This window comes from Mauremys mutica, chromosome 2, assembly GCF_020497125.1.
Source record: "Mauremys mutica isolate MM-2020 ecotype Southern chromosome 2, ASM2049712v1, whole genome shotgun sequence".
NCBI classification, from domain to species: domain Eukaryota; kingdom Metazoa; phylum Chordata; order Testudines; family Geoemydidae; genus Mauremys; species Mauremys mutica.
In genome coordinates this window covers 257,510,491-257,533,561 of record NC_059073.1, presented here as the reverse complement: position 1 = coordinate 257,533,561, position 23,071 = coordinate 257,510,491, and the positions used below count along the sequence as shown (strand labels likewise).

The 23,071-nt window shown below is 40.7% G+C and overlaps 1 protein-coding gene across 1 annotated transcript in view; it reads right to left on the bottom strand.

Annotated features, from left to right (window-relative positions):
• The window catches only part of MALRD1 (MAM and LDL receptor class A domain containing 1), a 420,915-nt gene that overhangs the window by 213,247 nt on the left and 184,597 nt on the right, over window positions 1-23,071 (bottom strand). The window contains exons 24-25 of the mRNA XM_045007156.1: window positions 16,536-16,783; window positions 11,566-11,854 (exon numbers count right to left, since the gene is read on the bottom strand). Of these exons, the coding sequence (XP_044863091.1) occupies window positions 11,566-11,854; window positions 16,536-16,783 (537 nt within the window). The remainder of the gene's footprint in view (window positions 1-11,565; window positions 11,855-16,535; window positions 16,784-23,071) is intronic.

The following is a 23,071-nucleotide window of genomic DNA, read 5'->3' as shown; positions in this document are numbered from 1 at the left end:
CCTTAAATGTGCTTTGTTAACTGCAGTTTTTCAAAGACCATTCAATTTCAAAGTTCCTGCCTTGACGGGTAATTCCTCCTGACCTGTCACATACTTTGATGTCAGTGACGTGACACATTTCCCTTAAATGTATCTCTGGATGCCCAAGGGCCAAGATACTTATTTGGTACCAAAGTTCTTTGACAAAGAGAAAAATGAGTGCTGACTGTGCCACATTTCAAAGGGCTACAGATGACATTAATCATATTCTATTGTCCCACTCTCAGAGCCTTAATTAATTATGGGTCAAACCATGCTCTGATCTCACTATAGATCTGAATGTTCTTTCATTCTTACATTTAATGTATTAGACCAAGAATGACTAAGCACAGCAGTTTCATTATTTAGACTTATTTTTACAAGGTACTGTGTGACTGTGTCTCTTTATATATATATATATATATATATATATAAAGACAAGAAGAACATGATGAAGTGCTGTGTCATGAAAGTTTTATCAGCATGTGACTGGGTGACCACGTTACTCACAAGTGGTCAAACCACATGTGAATCATGTAGCTCATCCCAATTAAGTTCCAGTCAGGTCTTTATACCACATCATGCTATCTTGCATTCTGCACACACCACTTGCCTTACAGTAAAACTATTTTTAAGATGTTTGAGTATATTCAAAACATATTGCCACAATTTTTCATATCACTCAACCTATTCAGCCAGGCTCCGTTCAATGCTACATACAAAACTGTATGGGTCTCAGCGGGAGATAAAATTACAGCAAATATTAGAAGCCTTTAAAAGTGAATTAAAGGAGCTTTTCCATACATACCAGTGTCTCAGTTTTAAAGTCCACTGTCTTGTGACCTAATAGAAAATGTTGTGCCCTGTTGGCAAGAAGAGAATCTTCTGTTTCTAGCCCTAACGGGTCATGAGGTATTGCTCCCTAAACCTGCCACTGATCCTGAACTAACATTGATGTCAAGAGTAATTTCAGAGGGGGCATTCCAGAGCTGAGGGAAAGAAGGAAACAGATTGTTTTGTGTTTTGTTTTAAGTGTCAGGTGTTCTGACCTCAAGTAGTGCTAAAAAAGAACAGGCATTGTCTCAGAGTAAATGCTAATAAGTTTGTAGATCTAGCTGTGAGACTTCAACTGCCTTTGAATGTATTTAAAAAAACATTATACATATGGAATGAAATAGCTGGATCCAAAATTATGTATTAATGCAACAGAGCAAGCCAAACTCATGTAATGAGACATAGGTGGAGCTTAGCTGGAGAAGGTATACGAGGGTCTAAAAAGTATGAAATTCTAGGCAATGTAGGCAGCTTACACTCCTTTCTGTAGGAGAGAATTGCCTTTAGAACCTTACCAAGGTATTAAATGAGTTGTTGAGCATATACCGGGTAATCAGTGTTGGATCACTTATGCTGAGGACTGTTATTGTTATACAGTGAAGCTACTACAGTAACCCGCTCATTCTACATTACTTCCACCTTCTCCTATTTTTCTAAGTACAGGAAAAATCATGTCTTAGTTTCAGGAGGTGGCATAGTATTATGTACAGTAGATTACTTTAAACCTGCTACTGTATTATTACAGTACCTACAACATCTCTATTAAGTTAGCAACTTTAATTTCATGCTATTAAAATTAACTATAACTGTAAAACTGAAAATTGCTGATACAGTGGAGTCTTATGTCAGATTAATCTGGGAAGGTCATTCCTGCCCAAATTAGAAATTCACATTTCTGTATTTGTGAATAAGGCAGTAAACACATACCAGATGAGAACAAAACGAAAAACAGTTCTTGGTCAATTAATTTTTTGTGTGAAATTGTATCCCAGCTTTGCCCATCCTACACAAGAAGGCAGGTTATTTGATATCAATTTTCTTTCTGAGTCTATTGTACTTTACAGAACCACTTGAACTCAAGCCACAGTAAAAAGGCATTTCGAAGAGAATTTACACAGCAGACTCTGTTGTTACTGCCTCCTTTGATTTGTCATATAATTACTTCAGTGGAACAGCGACAAGTTGAATTTAAGACATCTTTTTTCAAATACAAAGTTCAGTTATAATTCAAGGAACACAGTTATTCTGTATGAATTTTGTTTCATCATCTCATATATCAGACCATGTTATATTTATAATTGAAACTGTCAAAGTAGGTAGACTTATAATTTGATATACCTTTCATTTTTATTGAGGCACTATCCTAGGGTTAAATTGACAACCATCACGAAGTTTCAGATTTTAGGATCACTAATCTAATCTGCAATAGTCCAAAAACCAGGGAACAGATTACTTCCCATACCAGAATAGTCTATTGATGGTTCTATCCCGTCCCAAAATCCAATGGATTCAGCTGCAATCTTTGAACTTCTTAAATCTTAATCCCAGCTCTGCCATTGACTATGTAGTTCTAGACAACTCATTTAACCTCTGTGTCAATTTTTCCCATTGTATAAAGAGGATAGTAGTCTTTACTTACCTTCCTGTACAAATATAAAGGACAAATTTTCAAATGGGCCTCACTTGGCCTCCTAATATGGCACCTGCAATTTTGTGAGTACACAGCAATCACAGGTGAGAATAAAATAAAATAGACTATCACCATTGCAGGAACACTCTGGAAGTCAGGTGTCTATAGCCTATTTTTACCTGAAAGTTAGTTACACGTGTACAAGTTTAGGTGCAGACAGAAATTGTGGGTGCAATTTTAGAAGCAGTTTTATGCTTCAAGATTTGCTCAACAATATGCTCCAAACCATGTATTATCATTTTGTTTATTATTCATCCTGTACTCTGTTTCAGAGAGTGCCCAGTACTGGATACTTCAGAGGAAGATATAAACCCCCTCTAATTCAATTAATTGTGCATGGGGAGAAATTTCTTTCCTGACTCTAGCTGAAGATCACTTTATACTCTGAAGCTCTCGTAATTGTATCTTAGTGTACCTGCAGAGGTTATTCTTATTTGTGTCTAAATCTTTTTTAATCTTGCTGTAGCAATAAGCCACATCAGTATATGTGAAAATAGTGTCATGGTGAATACCCAGAAGATTTTTGGATACACAAGATTGAGAGCAATTGACAGAATTTGGCAATTCAAGATCATCCTCTACCTCTTAATTTATCTCCTCTTGCTTTCATTTATTTTAATGTTAACTGCATTACTGAATTATGTAAAACATTTTGAGATATAGCTTTGTGTTATGAGTCTAAAATAATCTTATCTGAAACAGACTCGAATATGTTGATACCCCCTGGTACCTCCCACAGGTCATGTCCCCTAATGTCTGTCTGTTAACTGAATGTCTTAAGAGAATTTTCAGTGTAACATTATTCCATATGTAGTAAATATGATATTTTTTGTGGTGCCAAAGCACTCTAGCTTGAGTGCTGAACACTAATCACCGAACACTGTAACATGAATCTTTGGTATCTTATTACTGTTACTTTTACAACGATGACTCCCATCCCTGAATCAGTGAAATAAGAATTAATATAGTGCATATTTCATACAAAAATAGCCTCACAAGCTCATATTTTGTAACTCAATCTTCCTTTATCTTCTCCCCACATGGGTGATGTCATCCTCCCTACTGTTTTGTCTTAGATTGTAAGCTCTTTGAGATGGGGACCTACCACGTTACGTCTGTAAAGTGTCATGCACATCCATGGCTATGTTCAAATAAATACATATATTACATTAAATAATGATCCTACACACCTTCCCAACTACAACTATAGCCAAGTCAATGTTGAGCTATAGCCTAGTCAAGGTAAGAATGCTTCCCCTTTCTCCCCTTACAACTCTCTTCTCCTTCTCCCTGATGCAGAAGTTTCTCATCTGCTTTCCTCCTTTAACTTCTCCACTTGCTCCAGTGACCCCATTCTATTCCATATTCTGATCTCCCTTGTGCCCACCCTCATTCCCTACCTTACTCTACTTCTTAACCTCTCACTCTCCTCTGGCTTTTCCCCTCACAATACAAACATGCTTTAGTCTCTCCCACCTTTAAATAAACAGCCCATTCAATGAGTTTAGAGATGAAAGAGAAATGGGCTGTTTACAATTGCTTTCAGGAGCTCCTCTCCTCCAAATCAATCCTAGGCCCTCTCCAATCCAGTTTCCAACCCTTGCATTGTACTGAAATGTCTCTTGCCAAAGTCTCTATTGATCTAAAGTCTCTAAAGCTCTGTATCAGTACTCAATCCTCATCCTCCTTCACCTGTCAGCCACCTTTGGCACTATCACCTTTGGCTCCTCTTCTTGAAATCCTGTCTTCCCTGGGCTTCCGTGTCTCTGTCCCAGTTCTCCTCCTCCATCTATAATAGCTCTTTCAGCATGTCCTTCAGAGGACCCTCCTCCAAATCTCTATGGGGGTTCCCTTCTTTTCTCCCTCTCTACCTTAACTCTGGATAAGCTCATCTACAAAGACAAATTCAACTACCATCACTATGCAGATGGTTCACAGTTGTATTTCTCTACTCCAGATCGGTCTCCTTCTGTTCAAATTAAAATCTCTGTCAGTCTCCCTTACCTCTCCTTGTGGATGTCTAGCTGCCAGCTCAAGCTCAACATGGCTAAAACAGAGCACCTAATCTTCTCCCCAAAAACCTCTCAACTCCCTCATTTCTTGATCACGGTGGATGGCATCACCATGTCACTCAGGCCCATAATTTGTGCATTCAGGCTATATCTAATTCTTGCCCATTTTCTCTGCATAATATCTCTAAGAGATGGCCTTTCCTAGCCATCCACAATGCTAAAACTCTTGTCCAGGTTCTCATCTTCTCGCATCTTGATTATGGCAACCTCTCTCTCTCTCTGGCCTTGACAAATGCAACCTTGCCCCACTCCTACCCATTTAGAATAATTTTCCTAGACTGTCACTTTGACCATGTCATCTCTCTCTTTGCATCCCTTTACTGGTTCCTTCTTCTCTAACATAAGTTACTTGTATTCACTTTCATAGCCCTTCATAGTCAATCTCTGCCATCCATCTATCAACTTTCATTCACAACTGAAGTGTCAATGCTTGCCTCTGATTGGCCTATGACGCCAACCTCCATTGCATACTTGTTAAATTTTCAGATAAGCACCTTTCTGCTTTTTCCCATGCTACCCCACAAGCTTGGGAGTAGCTCCCATTAACATCCCCAAAACAACCTCATTATCCACTTTCAATTCCTCCTCAAAACTCTTTCCCATGATGTCTATGAAAAACTTGACAACAGTTAGACTGATAGAGAACAGAGACCACCAGTGGTCAAGCTGCCCAATACTGTTCCATTGTTTACTTGTTCTTCCCCATCTTGGCTTGCCATTTTATAAGCTCTTTGGGGAAGGGAATGCCTTTTTGTTCTGTGTCTGTACAGTGCCTAGCACAATGGGGTCCTGGTCTACGACTAGGGTGCCTCGGCACTACAGTAACACAAATAATAAATAATAATAATAATTAATAGATGAAAATGCAAAATGGGTCACTCTTAACTTTGAGATCTATTAATATTCCACCAAAACTAATAACATGGAAAGGTCCTTACACCTTTCCGCAGCCATTACTTGGCTGTGCAAGGGAGTGACTTCTATTGACCTCCCCTACTCAGCCCAGCTATGGTGGAAGGAGAACAGGCGACACTTGCCTGATATGCCCCTGTGACAGGGTGCACTAGCCCTGCACTGGATGGGAAAGGGTTAACCCTACATTGTGGGCTGAGGAAACCATGCCCCCTTCACTCTACTGGGCATGCTCCAGGTCCACTGGTATAAAAGGGAGCAGGTCAGTTCAGTTGTGGCCGACTGCCGGGAGAAAGGATATATGCTGCTGTCTCCAGCCAAGGATCATCTGAAGCCTGAGGCCATGGGAACTGGAGATGCCGCAACCCAGGTAGACTCCAAGGTACCTACAGAGACCTTGCTGAGTCCGGAGTCACTGGAGACTGTGCAGACCGGAGAACCGAGACATAAAGGAGATGCCCAGACCATGGCAGCGGGAATGATGGTAGGAAGCAGCCCAGGGAAATTTGATAGGTGCCCAGCTGGTGAACTGGAATTTTGAGCCAGTGTGTTTTGTTCAGCCCCCCTGCCCCACCCGCTGACTCAGTGGCATGTGCCCTTGCCCTGGGCTAGGGTTTGGTGGAGAGAGAGGGCCTGGACCCTCTTACCTAGGCTGCCACCCCCCTTTCTTGTGCGTGGAAGCCCCCATCCTAACTGACTCTGGCCGCTTGGCCTTACTGTCCTGTCTCAACAGGGTGAATTTACTGACTGTGGCCACTAGACATTACTTCCCTGCTACGGGGGATGAACCTATGGACTCTGGCTGCTAGGCATTACTGCCCTGTCTCACTGGGGTGAATTTACTGACTGTTGCCATTAGGCCTTACTGCCTTGTTAAGAGGGATGAACATATGGACTGTGGCCACTAGGCCTTACTGCCTCGCCAAGAGGGGCGAATCTATTGTCTCTGGCCATTGGACTGCATTGCCCTGTCTCACCAGGGCAAATTTACTGACTGTAGCTGCTGGGCCTTACTGTCCTGCCAACTGGGGCAAATCTATTGACTCTGGCCATTGGGCCGTACTGCCCAGCTATTAGGGTAGAGTACATTGACTTTGGCCATGAGGCCTCCTTTCCCTACTAAGAAGGGTGAGTATATTGACTTGGGTTTAGGAGTGTGATGGGGCACACTCACCACGCACCGGATGGGGTTTTCCCCAACACTGTCACAGTCGCCCTGTGAGCAAAGGGGCAGAGAGGGATGGAATATGGGAAGAACCTTAGCTCCACTCCCACCAATCCCCTCTTGCTGGCCTGGCAGTGAACTGGCCAGGCACATAGTGGGGAGTAGGCTACTCCAGAAAAGGGGATGAACGCTCCAGAGCAAAGGGAGAGCAGAGGAGTCACGGTTCTTTTCCAGGGCTGCTCCAGAAGTGCAGCAGCTATGTGCTTCCCCTTACCCAGGGCAGACTGTACATTTCAAATCCAGCCCAAAGCAAAGAAAGCCACAGTGGAAGGAGTAAGTAGTGTTGCCTTCCTACACAGGCTACCATTGTAGAATGTGAACAGCTCCAGATACTACAATAGCCATCACTATTCATACAGTGAAGAGTTGATAAGCAGTGCCCTGAAATGAGGCTTTATTGTTTCTGAGCCTCAACAGTCTAAGCAGCTCTGAGTGACTTGCCAGTCTGGGGTGGTTGCTAAGCAGCGCCATGCAGACAGGCAGTTAGTCAGCAGTCCATGACAATGCTTTCAAAATGACTTTTTTTTTTAAGTTGCCAAACCCTCTCCTCCATCCTTTAAATATTACTGAATATTTACCAAGGAGAGAAACAGCAACAGGAAATACAGAGTTTAAATACGTAGAAGACTAGTGCCTTATTATAGAATTATACCTCTGTTCTCTTTTAAAATTAGCAGCTGTGACTATCTGTCTCCAGGTACTGACATATGTGGGGAACAGGGGCTCCCTCCACCCCCCTGCCTGTCATCTATACTGCCCCCACCCCAAAAAAAAACCCAGTTTGCAGCACATGAGGCATTCTCTATGTCAAACAAACAGACAAAAGAAAGGTCCTGTCCCCTCTCTTTCCCTTATGAGAGAGAGGAATTGGGAGGAAAACAAAGAAAGGCAAAGGTGGCCTGTCTTTCAAACAGCCTTTCTGGAGTCAGCTATATGAGCTTGGTCTATCAGGTTCTATTGCACCTCATCTATCACCAGCCCCTCCTCTTGGGGCATACTGCTTTGCAGCTGGTCCATGCAGCATCAGGAGTGATGACGCCTGTGATTGTCTCCTTTCTCAGTTGCCCTGTTTCTGTTGTTAGCAGTCTCTGAGGTGGAGCAACTCTCCTCCTGTTCTATAAAATGGCATCCTCCAGGTGCATTTGGAGGTCAGACAGAATTGGCCTGTGGAAACAGTCAGTCCTGGGGCCTGCAATGCATTCATTGCAAACACAGACAACACACCACTGGTCATTATAAAATTAAACCTACGGAAACAAGACTAAACGTCTCGGTCTTGGTTTATCTCAATTGCACAGTTTCAGGTGCTGCTTTGTTTCCCTCTGCCCAGTATCAAAGGGTATCAAGGGGTCCAAATTCCTGCAACTAATTCCATCCCCATAGTTGTCCATAATGCAGCAGAAAGCATGGTTTAATAGCAGGTCTAGCTGGAACCTTTGGAAATCAGAATTTAAATCTCTGGTCAGGACAAATGGAAATTCTGTAGGTGAGAAAAGGAAAACAGATTTACATAAACTCTAAACATAATGTCAGCTAAGATGAATCCTAAGGCACCAATACTGTTACTTTGAAATTGCTGTGAACATCTGAAGTTCTACAGATTACATCCTGGACATATCATACAAAGGAATGGGTCCCTCATGGCTTTTTCTTAGGCTTTAATAACTTTTGTTTGATAGAAGTATTTTTGAACAGCCTTTCACCATCAAAAGCAAAGCTTTTAAAGTTTCAAATGTTGCCACAGGGACTCACATCTACTGCAAATGCAGCAGGTCCAGAAACATCAGAGAGTACAGAATTAGAAACCTCAGCAAATGCACTTCTTGGGGTCACAATAGTATAAAGTTTTACTTTTCAAGTATTGATCCTGTCTGTAATGAAGGCCACAGAGTCTGGGCTGTGATTGAAGTGAGCAGTGAATGGCATGGATTGTAAGGATTTGATGAGGTATTAAGGATATATTTTGAAACCTTTGCACACCCTGGGCCAAATTCTGACCTTGATGAACTGTGCTAGATGGAGTTTCCAGCCCAGCTTGACCAAGTGCCTGAAGTGTGGTAAATGAAATTCTGAAGAAGAAAACCATCCTTTAGCAGCAGCCACATAATGAGTTTCCGTGTTTTTATAGACTTTTCCATGGTATTGATCAGTGTAGTGTCTGTGCACCTCACACAAATTAATGGACTCCTCCTCACAATAATCTTGTGAGATGAGAAAATACCTTAATTTTATTGATTGTGAACAGAGACAAGAGAGATTAAATAAATATTAAAGTTCCTAGACAGGAAGTTAAGGTAGAACCAGGAAAAATCTCTCCCCAAAATTCCACTCTATTAACTTTACCACAAAACCCAAACTACCTCTCCCCGGTGCGGAGTCCATGACCTGCCTGCTACCACCAGGCATGGCCATGAGAGCACTGAGAAGTGACACTGCGGGAGGAGGCATCTCTCCAGACATCCTGATATGGGCAGCAGAATCTCATTGTGGTCTCATTGTGACTTAAGATTTCCTCCCCTCATGAGGCAGTCAAGTGGCAGGTAGGTGCCATAGTCTCCCAGGGCTCACACAAAGCCCCTAACTGACAGGAGTCAGTTTGTCCCACACCCTGGCCCTAATCTCTCACCTTTTGTGTATAATTGCTTTGTAGAAGTTATTGCAGCCTAGATATCTATGAAAAATGTTAAAAAATGATTTCGGTAAATATGTCTGAGTTGTGTTTGTTTCCCCACACAATCAAAATTTCAATTAAAAAATTAATTGCAAAATAAAAAATGTTGGAGAATTTTGACCAATTCTGTCTCAGCCTGGGGATATGGAAAGGGATAGGATTTCTGTACACATGCCATCTGCAATTTTCAAAATGATTGTGTAGGTAAACTGAATATAACACCCTCATGAAGAGGGACAAAGAGCTTTCTTAATTGTTAATAATGGTCCAATCCAGTTTAACAAAAACAACTACATTTTACATCTTTTGTTCCAAATAATTTGTTGTTGATGTTGCATCAGAGGTCAGATGATTTCAATGAACACTATGGAGTAATAGCAAATGTCAGCTACCATCTTTCTGTACCTAATGGCAATTACTATCTCATTGCAACCAGCCTCAGTCATTGATAATGCTAGCCACTCTGTCATTGTGTCCACAGAACCCATGACTGTTAGCATGAACTAGATCTGATGCCTATATATATTTTGGGAAGGGGACAGTAAGAGGAATACAAATTAGAGATGACTGGAGGATGACCGTTCTATTTTGCAGCAACATTTGAGGTTTCAAAATTGCTTTCATTCTCCATTGGAACACAATCAAAACATTTTAGCCATTTAAAAAAAACTAAATTGTCAGTTATTTTTAGCTTGAAACCTGAGCTTTTCAATTCAGGAAGCAAGAGTGTGTTCGTATATGCCTGTCTAGCTAGGGTATTGGCTGAGATCTAGGAGATCCAGGTTCAAGTCTCTGCTGTCTTGGAGTCAGATTGATATAGGATGAAAATCTCTGCTGTGACTCAGGCAGAATCCCAGGCCAATGCCCTCACCCTCAGACTACAGTGTGTCTCCTGTCTCACCCCCAATCCCCGATGAAAACTTCATTGAAACCAATGTCTCAGCAAAACAGGATATTTTGACAACATTTCATTTAATCTAGAGAATTCCCACCAGCTCTAGTATGGATATTATGCGGAAGATCAGAATCACAGGGCCTTTTAGAAAGAAAAATCTTCCCCACCCCAAAGAGAAGAAAGAGGAAAGTGAATCCAAACCATCAACCATTAGAAAAATATCATTCTCTAGGAAAAGTACAGCGTTTCTACCACAGCCAAGCCTAGACTGTTTTAAACTGTGTTTGTCATAATTTTCAAGTAGTTATGCAATTTGATGGTAACTACTATACTTATGGAAAGAACAAATGTGAAACAAAAGATCAATAAAATAAAAATTACAGATTATAGTATCCCAATTCACTGTCTCAACGAGGCTTTCTGAAAACAGATTTAGGAAAATAACAGACTCCCAATTCAATGAAAACCCGTTATAAATGCCTCCCCTTCAAAAGATACAAAATCCTGAGAGTCCTATACTGCCCTCAAGCCATGGCAGAAATCCCAATTTGAGTTGCATATTCATAGATTGCATCTGAGAGCCTAGCTGCCAAATGCTGTCTAAAAAACAGGAAGAGCTTTTTCCTGATTCACTGGCTATGAATCACTCACAATCAAAATTGATGGAAATTAAGGGTTAGCTTCTGACTTAAATTTCAGTTCATGCTGGAAGCTATGTGTTGATTGGTGGCACACTAATTACAGTGGGAGCATATGCTGGAGTAGCAGCTCTGTCACCCTTGCAACAGTTCTTCTGGCAAGTGTGCAGGCAGGGGTTTTTGCCCTCTTCCTCTTGTCTCACATGTACTTTTTGCATCCAGGGAGGTGCTAGCAGGAAGCTGTACCTATACTCCCCATTGGGATTCTGCCTACTCTTTGCATATGGGCTCTAGGGAAGCAAGCCCCTTGCACTCTTTGTCCTTTTACACTTGATTTTACAAGTGAATAGCCCCACTGACTTAAATGGGACCACTCCTGTGAGTTTGTCCTGCTCAAGATGAGTATGTCACGCAGATTCAGGATCAGTGACTTACTTTTCCAAACAGCTCTTCTACGCAATACTTTGGTTAACATACTAAAGAGCTACTTCAAATTATATTCATTTCTGACCATTAAAACCCAAACAGAAAAATCAAAGCAAGGCTTGTTTGCTGCTCTTTCCAGAATCTGATGCTGTGAAATTGCTAAGTCTATTTAATAGGAATGTACCTGTTGAAGGTAGTGCTGTGGGTTCTGCTGATAAGTCAGGTGATGGCAAACATTCCTTAGTGAACGTGATGTCATCAATTGCTATGTCACCCCTGTATCCTTTCCCAACTTGCCCTTCAAAGGTGATCTGAAAGTCCTCATCTGCATTCAGAAGCAACAGTTTCCTCTGCCAGAAATTTCCCTGGTTTCCAGTTAGGTGGAATAGGACTTTTTCTTGGTTTGATGCTGTCACCTGATAGATGGTTAATGATCCGATGTTCATTCCATACATATTGTAATAAAATAATATCTGCAACCAAGAGTAATGTCATTAAATACCCAGTAGGGAACATTAAGTATACTCTGTCATTATAATTACCCTAAATAGTCACTACAGAAGGATCCTCAGTTCTCAGAAGAGCATCAAAATTGCTGAATCATTCATTATCCAGGGTTTTAATTAAACACAAGGAAAAATATCATTAGTAGTAATCTGTAGAACTATTCCTTCAGTAAACTAATGAAAGCTATTTTGGAAACCAACATTTCAGGGCTTATAGAGCTGCTGGTAGACTTCTTATGAGCAAATTTCACATTTAAATTTAAAACTGTGAAAACTGATGACACAGCAGAGGCAGGGAGCAATGTATAAACAATATCCTTTAACATATGGGGAGTATCTTGAATCACTCAAGTGCGACTCTTTTCAGGCTAGTTATAGTGTTGTTGATGGACTCTGAAGTGCCTCACCTGCACAGAGCTCTTTCCTACCCTAGTACGATTGCTTCAGAGTGAGCCTCTACAAAGAGACAGTAAGGAAAATAGAAGGACTCATAAGTGAAAAGAGAAAAACAGACTATTGAACATAATGACAGTGCTCAAGTAGGATAACAGTAGATAAAGTACAAGGAAGAACCACAGTGAAGGGAAGATGTTGTCATTGCCAGTGAAGCATTTATTCTTATACTTTGTTCTCTTTCAACCAGATTCTAGTCCATGACAGAACTTTACCTCTCATTTCATGACTACTTAGTGTCCTTAACAGCCTCTTGTGATGGATTTATTAAAGACTTCTTAAAATAAATTACAACTATGAGTTCTATATTTTCAACTAATTTCCTGGTACTGAAGTAAAACTTGCTGGTCTGTAATTTATGGGATCATCTTGGCACTTGACAAAATGTTGACTCAACTCTCACTATCCTTCAGTTGTCTGGTAGAGCAACTGATTTTAATGACAGATTACACAGTATACGTGCCATAAAGTTATGCTCCTTTCTATTAGTATCACTTTCCACTTTTTGAAGGATACTGTTTTGGCTTGAATATATCTTGCTTTTTAACCACACTGTTTCTTCATTGCCTTCTGTCTCTTTTACATTTAGCAATTTGCATATCTTCTATGGCAGAAATGGTGGGTGCATTGAAGTCAATGGGAGTTTTGCTATTGACTTCAGTGGGGCCAGGATTTCTCCCTATGGCTCTAATGTGTATACTTTAGTAGCTTCTGCACTGACTCCAAGGAATTTAGACTCCTGCTCATTCTAAGAAATAAGAAAATGTTTCTATTCTGGTGCAGTCCTGGGCCTTGAAACAGGTAGTTTTTGTGGAACATAAGATTTCGTATATCAGACAAGTACACTGGTCAGCTGAGATTGGAATCTGCATCTTCAGGTGGCATCAATTGAAAATGGTATCCCCATTCCCAGCCTATTATATATGTAGCTAAATATGCAATTGTGTGCATGAGAGAAAACCCTCCTGATCCCTGTAGGCAATCAATGTACTCTGTGAAACACAAGATTATCATCCTTATTTCATTATATTCTTTATTCCATTCCATGTCTACTTTGCCTCTCAATCACTGATGCTCACCAGCACTTCTGAACATCAAAATACAGTTGGCTACAGTTCACAAAGCCAGCCATCCGTGTGTGCGTGTCAATATGATTCAAACCCAAGTTCTCTTGAAGAACTGGTATAAAAGGAAACTTCAAAACTGCAGAGATGTTCAAAAAAGTGCTTGAAAAGTCAAAGCTGGCTTTGACTGGTTCAAAATAGGAAAAAGGTCTTCTGCTTAAAGATTAAAGGCAATTCTATATACCTGATAAACACATTTAGTCATGAACAAGCTAATTGTTGCCAGCTGTGACCCTCCTCCATTCTTCTGGCACTTAATATACAGTATAAATCAATATTCATACAATGGACCATTTATCATTAGTTAGTCTACATTTCTTCAAAGCATATATTATTGATTACAAATAGATGTTAAAAGGAGTGGGACTAAGGGTAGGTCCATACTTACCGCGCGGGTCGACGCGGAGAGTTCGACTTCTCGGAGTTCGAACTATCGCGTCTAATCAAGACGCGATAGTTTGAACTCCCCACGTGCTCCGGTCGACTCCGGAACTCCACCACCATGAACAGCAGTGGCGGAGTCGACCTTGGAGCTGCGGAGTTCGACCCCGCGGCGTCTGGACGGGTAAGTCAGTCGAACTAAGGTAGTTCGACTTCAGCTACACTATTCGCGTAGCTGAAGTCGCGTACCTTAGTTCGACCCCCCCCTCCTCCCCGTAGTGTAGACCAGGCCTAAGAGTCCGAGAGCATAAGGAGAAAGGATTTAGGCAGAAATTTTCAAATATGGGGGAAGATGTTTTTTCATATATCTTTTTCAGAAGGCTGCTAGGAAACTGATTTGTAAAACACAAGTTCATGGTCCAGAATTTCCAAGTTAAATGTTTAGTGGTTAGTTTATTTTTTCTTTATTGACAAACTGAGTTACTCATGTTATATTTGTATAACAAAATCTGATCATTTTTGTTTAACATTTCCTGAGTTTCTTATCTATAAAGGGTTTGGGATTTGACAAGAAGATAGAGAAAGTGAAATCAAGTGATCTGGAAAATATCAAACCAACCAAAACTGTTAAAAGTAAATTTCCCAAATCACTATTACACTTTCTCTTTTTCAGTATGAACTATCTGGGTAAGGGGTTAAAGTTTGAGCTGAGGTTCCATTTGAAAAATTCAGTAAATCTATTTAGAAATGTATTTGGATTAGACTGCCTCAGTTCCAAAGAGCAGCTCTGCACCTGTACACTCAGAATCAGCTCAAATCAAAGGCTCTTTAAAAATCAAATTTAAATTTGTCAGCATCAAGAAGATTTCTGATAGTTGCCCTCCTGACATGTCTAGTTTCTATATGGAATCAAACTAAGATAAAGTAGCTGTATAGGTGTTAATCAGCAAAACAAAATGAATCTCTGCAAAATTCTAATATGAAAGATGAAACACCCTCTTTTACAAGTCAAAATTAAATAAAATGATAAAATTTGTGCAAGCAGGCAGGCATTGGTATTTTCTTTCAATCAAGGGACTGGAACTCAGTTACTGTATGAGGATGGATTAAGAATTCCAGCCATATAATTAGTAGCGGAGATACTTCAAGGTGATGGGAGAAGGAGTGGTTGTTTTGTGATCAGAACAGCAAAGAACTGATGAGCAGGTGTACACGTAAATAGATAAATTGAAAAGACTGACATTTCTGCTAGTATGCTGGGTAGATATTTACATGCTAACAGTGATTTACTCTATCTTGCATTTATGAATCGAAATTATATTTCCTGAATGCTCGCTTTTAAACTCAAGATTCATTAGATTCCTTCCCCTAACTTTTAGGGCTGTACACAACTTAGGTTTCTCTTACCTTTGCTCACATCTCCTTTTATCTTTCACCTTGTCTTTACTCCATCCAAAATGCTAAATTAACTTTACCCCTTAATCTCCTGTCTTTTCTCTTGGCCTTCTTCAACACCACCCTTTATGCCTGGAAACCCCTTCCCGGCGCTGCCTTCAAACTTCCTTTCCCTTCTCCTTTGAATGTCTCATAAAAATATTTCTTACAAAGGCCTCAAATCCTTTATTCCTCCAGTTGTTTTATGCATGCTCACATGTGCAAGTTTGGGTGCATGAAGGAAGGCAGGAGTTAAATACAGGAGGAGGAAGGAGAGACAATGGTAAACAAAATTATTTCTGCTAGTGAAAATACAGAGTTGGCAATATTTATGTTTGATTCGGGTGTAGGGTTTATTATTTAAATAAGAAAGTGTATGTGTTATGCATGCATTACCAATTAGGTTAGCAAGAATGCTTTAATAACCCTCTTTTAATAGAGTGTTAATCCGTCATGACAACCCCATTTATCTGCACATTGTAAAACCTTACAAATTGTGGAAAAGAAGAGTCAATGAGTGGAAAAATACAGTATATAAATAGAGCACATAATACTATAAAAACATTTCCCCAAAAAATTCCAGAAATGCCATTCTAGTGTACTGTGACTCCAGGAGACACAGGCATATCTGTTTTAAGCCACTGGGTTAAGAAGAAGATACAAAACAGCAGTTTAGCAAAGAAGGCAGAGGATGCACTGAAACTAGACAGCCTTTCAATCCATTTTTTCCAAATGTTTACCAGGCTTTTTTCAGGACCAATGACAAATGTGCTGTAGCACTTTGAGAAATAAAAGTTTACTGATAGATCAGTGAGAAGAATCTTCTCATCATGTATTCTTCCATTTCCAGTTACACTCCCTTGTATCCAGTTGTTAATGTACCTCTATTCAATTTCTCCATTAAAGCACAAAGCAGATATATGCAGGTTTTTCAGTGCTTTTGTTATATAAGCTTTTTCTAAGCCACCCACTGAATAGACAATATCTGCTTCTACTACTGACTACTTCCAAGTCTGCCAGAGTACTTAATTCATCAACAGAAGTCATTCTTCTTTAATCTTCTGCACCATGAGAAACAAAATGTTTGGTAATTGGTTTCAAGGTCAACACAGGATCAGGATCATAATATTTTTAGAACATGCCAGTTTTCTTTAAGAAACATGTTAGTGATAATCTATCACATTAGTGATGATTAGTGATGAATACTGGGAGGTATTACTCAAGCGTATACCTCCCAGTATTATGCCTTGACATACCTTGCAGTTTTTGCTCCTTCTGCTTAGCTTGGGACTGAAAATCCTGGCCTTCTGCTCTGGCAACTGAGGGAATGAGCTCTTTATGAAGATGTAATGACCAGATGGCCCTTGCAAGGTATGATCAGCAGCTGGTCCAGGGCCAGATTTCAGGATGCTGCCAGTTCTGAGATTCCAATCAAAGTCATCATTCTGATCCTGCTCCCAGGCACAAAGATCAAATTCAAAATCACAGCGCCCCATGGATGTACCTGTGAAAATTATTGTAAAATACACTGTGTACAAATATAGGTAGATCCAAAGAACCAACTTATAACCAAATAGACAAACAAGTGATTTATCTACATCCTCATAACAGAAAAAAAAACCCATGAACTTGTTTTATTAATGAGTCTTTTTAATAGACAAGTGGTTGGTTTACTATCATAAAAAGACTGCTGATAATTAGATCATTTTAAAAGGATTTCTGATTACCAAACAGCCTCTGTCTTTTAATTCTAGCTTATTTTCTCTAACCATTTGCTTTCAGTAAGAATTAACACACACATTTTAATGGGCAATATGCAAATCGAGATGCTTATAACTGAACATTATTTTATGTCTGTACATAAAGCTGTCAAACTCTGATTATATTTATACGTATAAAATGCATGTTTTATATTTCCTGTACAGTTGTTTCACAAGTTTCAAGTACTTAGATTTATTTTCTAAAGTGCCAAATTGGTCAACATTTTAAGTCAGCTATTCATATAAATTTATGTTAACAGAATTACAATATTCTAAGAGTTTTATCTAGATTTTCTTAAAATTTGCTGATAATTACAAACCTGAGCCAAAGCTCACTAAAGTTAATGGGCATCTTTCCATTGACTTCAGTGGGCTTTGGATCAAGCCTCAAATAATTCTTGTTGTTATTGCTGGAAAGAAAAAGTATTTTGAAGCTCAATTCTTCAAATGACCCATCCTGATTTGTTTGACAAAAGAAGAACTCACAAAAGCCTTCTGTTAAAGTACAAACAGAACCTGAGCCTCTTCAGAGGTCTGATAAAGTTCAACATCTAAGAGGTAGCAGTATTTAAGTGGCATCTGTTTAGAAGTCTCAGGAGAGAGGGCAACGATTCTTCAAGACCTAGAGATGGGCTTGAACCAAAACAACACAGCCAAACACCCCCAACATTTCTCTCCTGGAAATTTAACTGTCTGTAAAAAAGAAGCAAGGAAAATTAAAAAAAAAATAATGAAAATTCAAGCAAAATTTGTTTATTTTCCTGACAATTTTTGTTTGTGAATATAGTGTAGACTTGAACTTTGTCTGTTCAAGGTCTGTTGTGCAAAAAGGATTAGCACATAGCCATTCAAAATATAATAATAACTTTCAGTTACGAGTAACTGGCCAACAAAATTCACTGCAGCCCCAACTTCTGTCCCATGTTCATTATGAGTTTTAAGACTCCCACGCTTGCTAAATCCATCTCTCTTTAGTATGCACATACTCAAGCACCTTTCACATAAAAGCATGTTTTCCTGAATCAGGACCTGAAACTATACTGATATTTAATATACTAACTAGTGCTACACATATTATATGTAAAATTCCCTCTAGCAGATACCTCTGTGTTGAACTGTGAACCAAGAGGTATAAAGGCAAAGCCAACCTGTTGCTTCTGGAGTAATGGAACAGGGCTGGTGAATTAGCTAGTTAATCAGTTGGACAACAGTTGAATAATTAAGAAATAAATTATTTTATATTAGGAATGTTAGGCATGTGATCAAAATTATATTGGCCACACATGACCTACATGAGACACCTGTATCAAAAGAGGTTAGCTTTTGCTCTATTTAATTACCTATTTCTAAGCTAACGTCCCTTTCTAGTCTGAGAATTTATGAAAAATTACAATTTCAATCTTACAACTGGGGAAATGAAAACTTCATTCTGAAGTATATTGTTAGCTGGCAAAATTAACGAGTGAGGTGCTTTGGAGAATTGCAGTTGGCAAACTGATGCTCTATGATGTTTGTTTTGCCAGCATTTCAATGTAAATTAAAGCTTCAGGGCCTTTATTATATTTATTTAATGAAGCAATTTTAAATGGGTCATTCTTCCAGTAAATATGGGGTAGAAAACTAAAAATTCAGATTTACAGTTGAAGGTTTAACTGCTTAATGATACCGCCATATTCCTTTTCACAAAACTACTTTACTTATGAGCATTAAGGTCTCTCTTTAGCAGACAAGATGTGCAGCACTTCTCTTCCCAAAACTGTACCCTTACCCAGGAAACTTACAGCTCTCCACCCACGTTACATATTGGGAGGGGGGGTACCAGTCTCCAAGCCCTGCTCTCCTCCCCAGCCCCTGAACTAAGATGTGGGGAGGCTTCACAGGGCTGGGGGTTTTATTCCCCTCCTGGGCATAGAGCCAGGTGCAATCTGGGCCATAACAATTCATTGACTAAATTGACATAAGTATTGTTTACTTAGGGTGAAATTCATTCCTACAGACACAGCGGGACACCAAGTTACCAGGATTTGGTAGGGAATTCACTGTGGGAGAGGTATAGAAATGGAATTAATTTCACCCAGCTCTAAAGACAGGTCAGAGGGTGGCTGTGCAGCCCCTCCAGTGGCACTCATCCAGCCTCTGGGCTTGGAAAAACACTGCTGCCCTACTGAGCCTCTTTCAGAAGGATCTGCATACAGTAAACATGTATCCCGCTTTCAGCCCACTTCCAGTAGGCACTTCCACATCAGCTTATTCAGAGCTGGCTCAGAGATCCCCTCTGGTGCACAGTTAGCCTCAGTGTACAGTAAAGATGCCTGCAGTTTCTTAACACTGTTGTAATAATGCTGCAATATATTCTGCCATGATGACACCATTCTGTGGTTACTATACTCCTGTGTAATTACACTAACAAAGCAGTACTAATGATACACTTCAACATATTACAATATTTGAAGAACAATAGCTGTGACAAATTTAATCAGCTATAGAATGACCAGTGCTTATCATATTAGAGGCCTGATAAAAGCTGTGCCCTGATCATTCTCTCAGCAGCAATATGCAGGGATAAATCCCAGATATTTGAAAGAGCTGACTGTCCCCAGGGTAACCTTACTCTGCCCACTAACACTTGTAGTACCTGATCTGCTTTCCAGCACAAATATCCAAAGTTATAAAGTTAACAATCCATCCTCTATAAAGTGTTGTAAACAAAAACTCCCTTTATGAGAAGACGCACTCCTGTACAGAAGTAAATCCTTTATCCACAAGATGGATTCACATACTGAACAACATACTAGCAATAGTGTCTCAGAAGCACCATATTTTAGAGCACTGTTACATTAACTGTCTTTGTGGGTATTGCCTTGCAATATTGCTCTGTTCATGTTTTGGGTCGTCATGGATTTTGTAGAGATTATGGGCCAGATTCTCCCAGTCTGGAGCAGAAAGTTGTAAAATCACAAATTTCTGAAGTAACCTGGCTCTCTACATTCAGGGGGTGCAGTGGTACCTAGAGTTATGGCCAAAAGATCCATAAAAGCCCATCACTGAAAGCTACTAAACAGATGTGCTGAATCAGCATATCCTTCAGGCTTCCTGCCCCCACTCCCATCCTTGGCCAGCACTACCAATTTCTGGTTTTCTACACTTGAACCCTACAGACTTTTCTCCTCTAAGGACTCCACAGAAGACAGCACAGACCTAAGACTCCTGGGGGAATTGTTTTCAAACAGTCATTTGCGGCTTAGCAGTTGGTGAAGGGATCCTTCTCTGGTAGCTCCACAAAATGAACAATTGTGACAAAAAATCAGGGGGGGGTCCTTTAATGGCTCTCTGTTATGAGGCAGCCTACAGAATGAAAAATAAATGGAAACAGCACTTTTCTGGGGTAAATTAGGATAGACTTTACCATGACATAAAACTGGAAAAAAGCTCACCGTTGAAAGGTCAGCCTTAGGTCAGACCTGGATTATGACATGAAAACAAAACCCTTGTTATTGTCCATGAGAAGGGTTGAATAGGATATGCATACCATAAAATTAAGTATTGTAATGGTAATTGGGCCCAAAATCTTTTGTAACCATAAATATTTACAGAAAAAGCAATATCAAAGTGAAAAATCTGGATTGCTTTTCTTTTTACTTAAGTTTATGTTTCATATTTATGGGAATTTTCTTCTGCCAAGCCACATCAACAGCCAATCCAAAGCCATCAGTCCCAAGTATTACTGACAGAATGACCACCTAAATCTGGTTTACACAGAAGTTTCACCATGAAACAAGAACTGAAAGATGAGAAATCTTGAGGATAAATTGCAGTGTGCATAAGCATGTACTAATCTGATACTTCTGGTGACCTGAAAGAATGAGTCAAAATGAGTTTTGTGATCTCAACATATAGCCTCGTGGATACTTTTCTTCAGCACAAAACCACTAATCTACCATGCTTGGCAGTCTCCATTGTAAGTTGAAACTTGGATTCCACAGAAAATCATGTTAACACTTACAGACAGAAGTTTGTGGGGAAGACTGTATAGAATCTGCCTACCTTATATCCCTTATGTGTAGGCTCAAACCAAAGCTATAAAGGTCCCACTTTCACTACTATCAAATTCACTGCCGATTTTTTTCCCAGACGAAAAACCTATTAGACTGTAAATTTGAGCAGTCAGCAATATTAGGGGCTGATTTATATTTGTCTCTAGAATGGAAATGGAGTCAATCAAATGCATAACTCGTTTTGTACTGTTTAAATGACTACACAGAATTAGAAATGTGCATTTTTTCTGTTCTTTTCTTCTGGGAAATTTTCCTTGAAAAAAACAATCTAATCTTTATTTGTTATCATCATCATCCAAGGTAAGATAAAGATTCAGGACACAAGCCACAACTTTTATATGCCAGTTCAACTGATTTTTCACTGTATTCACAAAGGTGAATGCTTTCTTCAGTACGTGTTTTTAGATATTGTCTCTTCCTGTTTGTGCAGTACTGATTAACCTGTAGCTGGTAAGCTTGTGTCTTTGATCTGGTAACCAAATTTTAAAATATAAGAAGTGACTATTACAAGTTATAAAGTCACAGAAATGTACTGAGAGCAGAAGCAAGCTGATGAACTATTTATTGCCTGCTGCAGATTAGATTTGACTACACGGTCGTTCAGTTAGTTCAAAGGAAAATTAAACTATGATGCCCACATCTGCTGTTCACTTTAGTGACCAAGATTTTATGAGTGTGGTGGCTGCTGGTAATGTAGTTTTAAAAGCAGTTTTTTAAAGATGATTTCATGAAAAATAACTGAAGTCTCCAGATTCTAGCTCCAGTCTCTAAGAATTTCATCTGTTAACATTCAGTGCTGTGAAGAGAAGAGGATGTGAAAAGGAGGCTAGGAGGCACTGTTACCAGAGCAAGTCACATTAGGCTATGTTACAGAAATAATGTCCTCAGGGGGCAGGAGGAACACACATGAGACATTTCTGTCCATTGTTCTTTTGTTGGCAAATTACAGTTAGCTGTTCTCTAATTTTTGCATTGGAAAAGTATCAGAAAAGGGAAGGAAACACTAGTACACTCTAGCGCAGGGGTAGGCAACCTATGGCACATGTGCCAAAGGCGGCACGCGAGCTGATTTTCAGTGGCACTCTCACTGCCCGGGTCCTGGCCACCCGTCTGAGGGGCTCTGCATCTTAATTTAATTTTAAATGAAGCGTCTTAAATATTTTGAAACCTTATTTACTTTACATACAACAATAGTTTAGTTATATATTATAGGCTTATATAAAGAGACCTTCTAAAAACGTTAAAATGTATTATTGGCACGTGAAACCTTAAATTAGAGTGAATAAATGAAGACTTGACACACTACTTCTGAAAGGTTGCTGACCCCTGCTCCAGGGCCGCCCAGAGGATTCCGGGGGCCCGGGGTCTTCGGCAGTGGGGGGCCCTTCCGTTCCGGGACCCGCCGCCAAAGTGCCCCAAAGACCCGCGGCGGGAGCCCCCCGCCACCGAATTACCGCCGAAGCGGGACCCGCCACCGAAGCACAGCCCGGTCTTCGGTGGTAATTCAGTGGCGGTGGGGGGGTCCCCGCCGCGGGCCTTCGGGGCACTTCGGCGGCGGGTCCCGGAACAGAAGGGCCCCCCCGCCGCCGAAGACCGGGCTGCGCTTCGGCAGCGGTGGCGGCGGGTCCCGCTTCCCCCCCGGCCCCGGCCTCGGCCTCTTACTCGAGCGCTTCTCTGGCAGGGCCTGAGCTCCGTCCCGCTCAGAGCCGCGTGGTGAGGGTGCGGGGCTGTGAGCTCCACGCCGAGCGGAGGCAGCTGCCCCGCCCCCTCCCCACGCCGCTCTGAGCGGGGCGGGGATCAGGCCCCGTTGGAGCTCCCAGCCCCGCCCCCTCACCACGCGGCTCTGAGCGGGGCGGGGCTCAGGGGCTCGGCCGGAGACTCGGCGCTTGATGCGCTGAGGCTCCAGGAGAGGGGCGGAGGCGGGAGCCTCCGCTCTTCTCTTGGGGGCCCCTGCGGAGCCCGGGGCCCGGGGCAAAT